At 35.8% G+C, this 10,947-nt stretch overlaps 1 protein-coding gene across 2 annotated transcripts in view; it reads right to left on the reverse strand.

The window, feature by feature from the left end:
• LOC104720297 (tricyclene synthase, chloroplastic-like) overlaps window positions 1-2,740 on the reverse strand; it is a 9,811-nt gene extending 7,071 nt beyond the window's left edge. The window contains exons 1-5 of one of the 2 annotated variants that reach the window (XM_019230971.1): window positions 2,484-2,740; window positions 2,101-2,383; window positions 1,577-1,940; window positions 673-894; window positions 457-591 (exon numbers count right to left, since the gene is read on the reverse strand). In XM_019230971.1, coding sequence (XP_019086516.1) covers window positions 457-591; window positions 673-894; window positions 1,577-1,940; window positions 2,101-2,383; window positions 2,484-2,630 — 1,151 coding nt within the window. In that variant the 5' untranslated portion in view covers window positions 2,631-2,740. Of the gene's footprint in view, window positions 1-456; window positions 592-668; window positions 895-1,576; window positions 1,941-2,100; window positions 2,384-2,483 lie in introns of those variants that run through there. The other variant, XM_019230972.1, reaches the window with a different exon arrangement.

Genomic DNA, 10,947 nt, shown 5'->3' on the forward strand with positions numbered 1-10,947 from the left:
GGAGAAGAGACAGAACAAGTGTAGAAGTATTGTAGGGACCGAGCTTGAGATACAACCATTTTGCCTGTATTCTTCAAAGTTGGGTTTGTAATCACTTTCGTACCACTTTGCCTCTTTCAAAAACGTTTTAGACATATCTGCCCACTAGAGAGACAAAATACATTTATAAAGATATTCAGAGAAAAAAATAAAAATAAAGATTCATACTGAATTGAAAATATTATTTGACAAAAGTAAAAAGAACGTTAGTATTCGTTTGTTTCCCCTAAGATTGGAAGCAAGATTTTAATGTTTTTTTTGATCAAAAGCAAAATTTCAATGTAACTAGCGATTGATACGTTAACAACATTTATAGCTAATTAAACTTAATTAATGTACTGTATCACTAAACTAAATGACAACAATACAAGCTTAATCCATGCATAAATAGTAGTAGTAACAAGAATACGTACGGATTTTTTGAGGTAAGGGATCACATTAAATCCTTTATCTCTGAGAACAATATATCCAATCTGATTGATTTCGTTGACGAGGCAGAGAAAACATAACTTCATGTACTCGGGAAGTTCTTCAAGACGATTCACATCCCATCTACATAAAATTTCGATTAAATGAAGAAATAAACAAATAGATATACTATATAGCAAATTAAATATTTTGGTTAGTAATTACTTTTCAACTATGGTCGTGAATAGTTGGAGTTCCTCCAGTGTTCCATAAATATCATATATATCGTCGATAGTTGTGATAAGCATGAAAACTTTTGTAAGCATTTGTCGATGATAAGCAAACTCAGGCTCATAGATTACTCCAACACTCGAGAAATAACTCTCTGTTATTCGATCTCTTACGAAGTCAAGGTGTTTAGTTAATCCCGTCTTGCTCCACCAGCTGCTAATTCATACAAAATACGAAAAATATAATCAAAATATATGTCATTACCGTTTCAAACATACGTGTTAATTACTTATTAAAATATTGTGTTCATAGTTAAAATACAATTATAAAACACTCTATTTACTAAAAATCTGGATACACAATTAATCGTTTGCAACTTTGCATATATATCAATAACGTTTCGAAGATATAATGATTTTAAAGTCAATTCTCAGTTACAAAACAAATATTCTCAAGGATTAATCATGAAAATCAAAATAAAACACAATCAACACCAAGTAATTTGTATGTTATGTTTTGTCAACAATATGCAATATATATGGATCGATCGAGTGGGTTGCACAGCAACGACAGTACGACACTATCTAAACTACTAAAGCTAAGTTTAAATCATATAGATATACCATTTTTAATATGATAATTCTAACCCTTGGATAGAGCAAACTTTTTTTTTTTATCGGTATATATATTCATGTTTATTTAGACTCCTAGAAAATATGAGAAATCAAGAGATTTCAGTTCAGAATTAATTAATAAACAATGAATAATATGTCCTTTTCAAAATTTATGTGTAATACTTAACATAAACATATATAAAGTGAGAAATCAGGCACACACAAAAACATAAAGAGTAAAAGGGTCAAAGTTCATGAATCATGTGTCACTTAAGTTAACGTACCTAGAGAGATATTTGAGCTCGTCTTGATGTATAACTTGTACGATATTGTAATCAAGTTTTGCGAATTCGAGCAAGATAGGGTTCATGTCGTGTCTCTCTCCGTACACGCCTATGTACCATCTTGCTTCTAGTCTTCCAACTCTCCGATGGTAAGGCATTTCTAAAGCATGGATTACCATTTTCCGAACATAAGGTTCAGTCTTCTTCATTTTCACAAAGTTTCTAAGCCGTTCTGTTGTAAAATATATGGTCTCTTTCAATTTAGTATCAAATCTGGTTGAGAGATATGAAGCTTCGTATAGTGAAAGAACACCCTTGATGTCTTCATTATCCAAACCATCTCCGAAATTTCTGTCGAAAACATCTGCAATAAAGAATTGCAGTTTTATTAGATTATATAAAAAACATGTTAATATAAAAAAAAAATAGTATGATCGTGTTCCTTTTGTTAATATCCAAAAACAGAATATAGAGTCAGAACTTGAAAACAACATTAAATTGTTCATTCCCGATTATAACTCAACCTTGTGTGATATTAAAACCATGTTGCCTTAGGAGTCGAAACTCGAGAGCAGTCGCATATAAGTCTTCCCATCTCCTTTGATCTATCCGGTTTTTTTGCGCTCTTACATTCTTTCCATGGACAATCGTTAGAATCTTCTTGATTTCACTTTCGAAAAGATAAGAAACTCCGAGTCTTTGTAAAATGTCTACGAGCTCTAGCTGTTCAAGTAAACCCTCCGTTTCGTTCAGAATTTTACACACTTCCTTCTCCAGTAACTTAGCTCTCTCGACGTTGTCGTCTTTCTGCATAGTATAAAATATTATCACTATTATAACTTAATAGAAATATACTATATACATAGCTATATTTAACGCGACGTCGTGTACATCTTTATATACGTACCACATATGTATTACCGAGCGAGAGGAGATACTCGTGCTCCCAGAGAGACGGTTGATAGTTTGCTGAGCGACGAGCAACAAGAGGCTGTGATGGTGTTTCCGACTCAGCCTTGCAAATGTAACGCGTATGAGTCTGTCGTTTAGGCATTTATTTTGCTTCAACACTAAACACTTATATATTTTGATGATTTCGTCTTTTAGACTCCACTATGGTATTTTATAGTGTCTATGGATTGGGTTTCGGACCACAGATTGTGAAGATAATTGTCATTTTTTCTGGTCTAGGGAAATAATATTTGTTTAAATCAATGTAGTCACGATTTAGGATGTGATCAACCCGCAAGAAAATTTCAGTGAGACTTCGCGTTCTCATAAATATCTTAATTTAACTTTTTCAAAAAAGAAAAAATATCTTGATTAAAACATCCTAGGAGAAGTATTACACCAGAAAGAAAAAAAGCCTTGAAGAAGTAATGGCTAAAACATTTCGGAATTATATAATCCACACAATCTTATTAGGGTTTCTTGCTTTCAACGTCCAACAAAATATCTGAAATTTAGAAAAAATATTTTTGCTAAACTAATGTATTAAATGTGCGAAAATTAATCTCTATAGGCCTAGATATTTCTCTGCATACAGGATTTGTGGATACAAATGTTATGGAAGTACAACGCTTTGGGAGCAAACTGTAAAGCCAAGATTCAAGCACCATCTTACAAAAAGCTATCAACACAGAGCTAGCTTAAAACATTCACGTGATATAATTGTGAGCGTCTCATCTTCCACATACATTTGATCCATACCGGCTGCAGAAATATTCACAAATTAATTCTGCAAATGATTGTCGGTTTAAAGGAACGAGAACGAGTACTTGAATCTAATTAGATTTCAACCAGATTCTTCCAAAATATGCTATTTTATATATATTTACATCCATCCAAATTCTATTGGACTACAAATTAAATGGTTACATTTGTAGAAGAAAATATTCAAAATAAATCATATATAGCTACGTTTCTTTCAATTTTTACCGAGAATGTCAAAGAATTTAGCTAAAAAAAGTCCCACAATATATATACGATTAATATGTAATCAGTCAATCATCTTATCTATTTTTCCTAAAATTATTTAGTGAAGAAAATTTCGACGTTTATTATGAAATAGCAAAATCAATAGCAAATTTCGACCTTTACTTAGTAGTTGTAGTTATTGGTTTCTCTTTTTGTTTATGGGAACTCCTCTTTTGTTTAGCCAACTTAGTTTCTCTTTTTTAGATTTTAGATTCCGGGAATATCTTTTATTTCGCCGGCTTAAGTTGTATTTCACCTTGTATCCTTCTAAGTTTTATCAATAACATCAGTTAACAAAAAAACAAAATCAGCAGCACACACAAATTCAGATGTGATCCATAGCTCAAAATGTCTAAGAGCATTTCCATCTCACATCTTTGATTGAGTATCAATATATAAAAAATTAAAAAATAATAAAAAGTTAGAAACATTTTAGATATAGTGTCTCTAACCAGATAATTTAAGATATTATGGTAATGGATTTCAACCAGATGTCATTATGAGATTGGATTATATTTTTTTTATTAGTTAAAACTTAAACAAATATTTTATTTATTATAAAATTATTAAATTAATGTTTTCATATACCCTGTGACAGATGAGAATGCCCATTAGAAGTCACATAGCTAATCTTACAACAAAACCTTATCTTACTTGTGATCAAGGCCCTTTTCGGGAGAGAGTCACAACGACAACTGCCAGCGACTGAAAATCTGTTCTTAACTTTTTTTTTTTTTATCTCTTCTTCATCTTTCTTAATAATCTGTCGCTGCTACTTCAATTATCAAATTTTAGAATCGCCCAAAAATTCAGCTACACAAGTCAAGCTTATTTTTTTGAAGATATATTGTTGTTGTTACTGGTTATAAGACTCAAGAGAGATGATCAAGAAGCAATGGGTAAACCTGATACACTAAGAGTACAGACACATATTCAGCGAACATTGCAGTGAACAAGTCTGATACGAACTCATGTTCAGACACATAAGCACTGAACAAGCTGGAGCATGTGTAACCAGCTACAGACACAGACGTAATAATTCCTCAGATAGAGAATCAGAGAATCTACCACAGCCAAGACAGCTCAATGTGAAGTCACATGGAATGAAGTGACATGCTGAACCTTGGAGTCTTATTGTAAAGATCCAAGAAGTGAGAACTCAGCCAAGATATTCTTAATCAGCTGAGGAACCTGAAAGCACATCAGAGCAGAAAGAAATGAGCAACTATAACAGAGCAAAGATATATAGCAGTTGAGTAAACCTGAAGTACAACAGAGGTGGAAACAGAGCAAACATGTTTAATGGCTGTGTAGTGCAACAGAGCTGGAAACAAGGTAAACCTCGTGAAGAGGTTGTGTAGTGCAACAGAGCGGAAAAGCGTCAAGTTGCAGCAAACAGTGGAACGACTATGTCAGAGAAGCATGCTTATGTTAGGTACGACAAGAACAAAAGTATGGGTCAAGTTGACAAAAAGAGAACAAGCTTTTACCCAGAAGACAAGAGGAAGAAGCTTGTGAAACCTAGGGTTTGTGAAGAACTCTAAGAGGTATAAAAGGAAGAGGTGGTAACAAGGAGAAGCTGACGCACCCTAGACCTAAAATTGAGAGAAGCACACATGTTGTGTGTGGTGTTATCCCACCAGTAAGATAGAGAATCTGCTGGTGGTTTTTGTAGAGGTTCACACTCGTCGGAAAAGACAAAGAGTGGTGGTTCCTTTAGTTCATGTAGATTAGAGTGGTAGGCACAAGTGTGTGCTAGATACCATTGGCAAATGTGACTTTTGCGTTCTAATTCTAGTGAATGATTCTGGACTTGGTCCCGGGGATGTAGGTTATCCGAACCTCGTTAACAAATCTCTTGTGTCGTATCTTCAATATCATTTCATCTCTCTGTTAAACATCGCACATACAGATTTGTCATACAAGTCTGTAGATCTAGCACGCATCTCATTATTTCAATTGGTATCAGAGCAGGAAACCGATTTGAGATTATACTGTCTCTAACAGGTTAGATCCTGAGATGTGTCTAGATGAGGAAGAAGAGCTATGATCTTATTTGAAGAAAATCAAGTGATGGGTTCTCTCGAGGTTGGTGAAAATTAAGAACAAAGAGAAAGAGAGAAAGATGATGACGGCGGATCTGTTTTCAAACTCGCCGGATTTTGTTTGTACAGTTTCATCGGGATTTTTAGTGTCGTCTTCAAGATGTCTTGGTTCTCATGTCGTGAGAAATTGTAGTCGAAGAAAGGAGAAAGGTTTTCTTACATGGTATTTTGTGTTATTAGTCGGCCTTCATCTAAATTCGTAAATTAGGCCCAATAAAAGCCCACAAGGAGTTGCTTTAAGGTGTTGGGCATGTGAGGGTTCTTGCCACGTGTGGATCGGGTTTTAAAGCAAATCAACAAGTCAACGAGAATCTTCTGCTCCAGGTATTTTCTCTTAAAGTTTCTGGATTTGGTTTGGAAGATTAGTGTTCAAGTTTTGCGATTGCCTTCATCACTGCTTTTGAAGTTTATGTTCCGACGCCGGACAAGCTGTGAGCCGTTGTGAATTTTTCCTTGAATATTTCATAAAATTCACTGGAGATTATGGTAACAGTATGAAGTATATATTGTGGATTTGAGGTGGAACTACATCATTTTTGAAATTATAAAGAGAGTTGGAGGCTAAGAAGATGTCACCAGATGCTCATAGTTGATAATCCAAATCTGGAGTGAGTCCTTGTCCTGTGTCTCTAACAGTAAAGAGAGTGACGAAGTGTTGTGGTTTACATCAGATTTTGAGTAAGAGAAGAAGACGTTCATCTCTCCGCCGCTGAGGATTCAATGGTTCTTTGATTGGTTCTTTGCAATCACAAGTGTTACTTGTGTTGGGACTTTAGAGAAAGAGTTAATAACACCCCTGGTTATTTTCTCCAGTTTGAAAAGAAAGGAAGTGATTCTCGGCAAAGAATTATGATCTCTGAATTTGGGTTCTATGGAAGTGAAGAAGAGCTTGTGTGAGGAATGGAGTTTGATCCTCACTAATATTGAAGGTTGTCACTGATGCGTCTTAAGAAAGATGGGTTTATGGTAACTGTGCAAAGGCCTAGTGTGCTATTATATTTAAGCCCATTACAGAAAATGTTGAAGATAGGTCAAAGCTGCAGGTGACTATAGAGTTCGACGTCAACCACATGTTTGGGTTCAGTTTGAACCTTTATGTATGCTTGAGGAAGCACGTGGAGTATTGCGATCTGATGGAGATAGAAACAGTATGGTGAACAAGTGATCAGGGAGGGGCTGAATTGCATTAGTTGTGTTGCAGAGGTTTGTCTCAGCCTATCAAAGATGCTTCTAGCTAAAGAAGAAGACTTGAGGTCATATTGATTAGTTGAGATCACAAGAAAGGGAAGTATCATCAAAGGATAATCATTTGGATTATGGGTCTTAATGAGAAAAGATCAAATGAAAGATTTTTCAGATACGGAAATATGTAGTCCTGTTATAATTTCATACATCAAGGAAATTGTTGTGTCGCTGGTATGTGTTCTTCTTCTACAATTTCCTTTGACTACAGAATCTTGGCTTCTAGTGCTGGCATATGTTATGAAAAATTGGAAATGAGATATTCTCAAGGTCATAAAGATCCCTTTATGGTTCTGTGTGATATTATTGGAATCTGCTTTTGAAGTTGGCTGTTTGCAGAGTTATCTTTCTGGTTATGTTTTGGGGATTTAGTCATAACTTCCAAACCGTAAACCCAAACCATGATCTGCTTTCACCTATGGCTCCCTATCTCTGATGTTGATCTTGCTACTAAGTTGCAGAATTTTCTGGGTTGAATTGCTGCTTCGTCGATGTCGTGTATCAAGGATGGTTAACAAGTTTTTATGAAAGATATATCAAGGTCTTTGAAGTCTACAAAGAAACAAGGTATGTGTTGTGTTGATTGTGTGTTTCCTATGAAACAGATCTTGGTTGAAACATATAATCAACATGGGGGAGAAAAACTAACTCATAGTGATAAAAGAAGAAGATATGAAGAAGTTATGAGTTTGATGGAGTTGCAGGTTCATGAAGCTGTTTTCTGTCTGACTTTGCATTTGCGTTTGACATGGCTATAGACCTCGGATTTTAGCATTGAAAGATATTTTGGAATCTTGAAAGCAGGATCTCTCCAATGATATAAAGTTATCCTTCTAATTCTATGTCATTTGATGGAAAACTGTTCCCAAAGTTAGTTGTTCGCAGGGTTTTAGCATTTTGGATATGCTTTGGAAATTTGGTCTTAACTTTCAATCCACAAACCCAAATTGTGATCCGCTTTCTCCTGTAGTTTCATATTGCTGTCTTTGATCATCCCACATCATTTTGGAATTTTCTGGGCTGTCTTGTTAATTCGTCTATGCTCTGCATCAAGACAGGCTCCTCATCAAGGCAGGAGAAGAAGCTCGGTTTAAGATCTCATGGTTGGAAAAAGAAACAAAAGTTCTTAATGTTTCTAGGTCTGGTAATCACAATCAAATTATTAAGATCCATCAATGAGTAAGACGAAGTTGATTGTGAAGAAGTGTGGAAAGTCATTTGATCTGAAGGTGAATATCTTGCTCCAAAGTCTGAAGTGTTCAAGGCAGACATTCACCTCTATGTCACTACCTCAAAGGTATGTCATTGTAAGTAAAATCTTCTGCGTGATGGAATATGTTTACAAGGAATTAATCTCTGCTGGGAGTTAGTGTCACGAGAGAAGTGCTACTATGGAGATGTGAAACCTATCTGTTTCTGTTGAAAATTTTTATGGTTCTTGGAGGTTTTAGTGAGGAATGACCTTGAAGCTCTTATCAGTTGATATTGATTTTGTTCTCAGTTGTGTCTGGTATTGGTTGGGATTGTTTACAAGTTAGTTGTTGCAGAATATTCAAGAAGACCTCTGGGTGTTAGAAGAGAAGAGTAAGAGCGCTCGATTATTAAAGTTTAAGAAAAGGATTCACTTTCACTAGTAGTATAAGATGGTCGGGATCAATCTGAGGTAGAATACTCAGAATTGTGTAACTCCGGTTCAGTTCTGCAAGGTTAGCGTAAGTGACATCTGCAAGGAGATGTTGTTCGGGATCAACCTGAGGTAGAATACTCAGAGTTGATTAAAACCGATTATGTTGTAACTCAGGAAGCTGAAGTGTCTTGTCAGTGAAAGTTGGGACATCGCTTTTGAATTTCAAGAAATTGTTGCTGCTCTAGTTTTTAAATCTGAGAATTGTTTATGAGGTTCTTCTTTTGTGTGCTGAAGAAGGATGTTCCAAATACTGAAACAACAACTGCTTCAAAAGCTGCATTCGTCTATCTTATTCACTGGTTCAATGTTGGGATCAAGAGACGTTATGTAAATGTTGTCTCAAGGAAATCATGGTTGTGGTATGTATTGTAATTGATTGATGGAAGGTACATGTCTACCTCATGAAGTACAATAAACGAATCTCTAGTTTGGCTTAGTCAGAACGGTTTCTGAATTTTAAGGAGGGCATTCTGAAGGCTATATCTGAAAAATGGAAACAGACTTAAATCAAGGATACTTGAGCAAGCAAGTCTATAGAAGTTGGGGCTATTCAGTCAGTGCTACGTTTAACAAATCATTAATTCTTCGTGAGAATATATGTCTAAGTTTCCGCTGCGACTACAAAGGTATTAAGTTTGATGATCATGTTAGTTTATATTGTTCAAAGGCTGAACTTCGAAATGAAGCACAATGATTGCTAGTGCTAAGAGGTTCTGATCAAGTTAAGATTCATGAGGTTCAAAGAGGGTTTTAAGATGTTTGACAATCGTGTTCTCGAGGAAGTGTTCTCGGCTCAGTACTGGTTTGTGTTTTTGTCTTCAGAAATTAGTTGTTCTGTGCGTTCGGCAGGCTTTGATCCTGTTCCTATTGGCGACAGCGGTACATTTCTGAAGATGGGTTAACTGGTTCTGAGTTACTCTCATATGTGTCATTGTAACCAAGTGATCATTGTCAATGGTTTGATGGCTGATGTCGTGTTCTGGTTTTATGATTTTGGTATATGTGAATTTTCTGCAGTGTTCAGGCAAGTCTGAGCAGACTCTTAACATCAAAGCAAGAGGAGGATCAATATTTGCTTAATGAGTTTCTTATTGGACTATGCTCTTGATAAGTTACTTTTTACCTTAGTTATGCACTCAAGCAGGGGGAGTTTTTATGGTTGCCTTGCAGGATGAGTTAGTGCCATTGATTGCTTGAGTTTCAAACTGCGCTAAAAAGGGAGAGTTCTTGTACTTACTCCCATTTGCTAGTTGTTGGAGCTGCTATGCTTGTGTCATTGCTGCTGTCCCAACTTGAAGGTGTTTGATAAATGCAAAAGATGGTGTTACATTCAAAATCCAAGGTTTGATGATGATGAGTTGGTTTCATTGTATGAAGTGGTATATCAAACTGAGCTATAAAGGGAGACTCTTTGATTTACTCCCATATGCTAGTTGTTGTTGTTGCTATGCTATGTCGTGGTTGCAGGCAACACTTGGAGGCGTTTGATATTCACTGAAGAAGTGATCAGATCAAAATCAGGAACTTGATGGGTTATGATTAAGGGAGAGCTAGAGTCCTTCAACTCAGTCAACAAGGGAGAGATTGATTTGTGTGTTGACCGAGATTGAAGTTGTTTGAAACAAATGTGCCAAAAGAAACAAGAACATGATATGTGGAGGTTGCAGATCATCAACGTTTGTTAGTCCTACAACTCAGTCAACAAGCGAGAGATTGAAGATACATTGTGTTGACATAATTGTGAGACTGACAACAAGGCGTAAAGGAGAAACTTGTAAAATAGATAAGAGAAGATCACGATGATAGAATCCTCTCAAGGTAATGAAGATGCCAAAGTCTCAATTACAACATGAAAGCTTGAAGATCATCAAGTGCAAGAATAAAGAAAGCTTGAGTTCTATAACTCAGTAACAAAAGGAGAGATTGAAGATATATTGTTGTTGTTACTGGTTATAAGACTCAAGAGAGATGATCAAGAAGCAATGGGTAAACCTGATACACTAAGAGTACAGACACAGATTCAGCGAACGTTGCAGTGAACAAGTCTGATACGAACTCATGTTCAGACACAGAAGCACTGAACAAGTTGGAGCATGTGTAACCAGCTACAGACACAGACGCAATGATTCCTCAGATAGAGAATCAAAGAATCTACCACAGCCAAGACAGCTCAATGTGAAGTCACATGGAATGAAGTGACATGCTGAACCTTGGAGTCTTATTGTAAAGATCCAAGAAGTGAGAACTCAGCCAAGATATTCTTAATCAGCTGAGGAACCTGAAAGCACATCAGAGCAGAAAGAAATGAGCAACTATAACAGAGCAAAGATATATAGCAGTTGAGTAAACCTGAAGTACAA

This window comes from Camelina sativa, chromosome 10 (genome assembly GCF_000633955.1).
Source record: "Camelina sativa cultivar DH55 chromosome 10, Cs, whole genome shotgun sequence".
Taxonomy (NCBI): domain Eukaryota; kingdom Viridiplantae; phylum Streptophyta; class Magnoliopsida; order Brassicales; family Brassicaceae; genus Camelina; species Camelina sativa.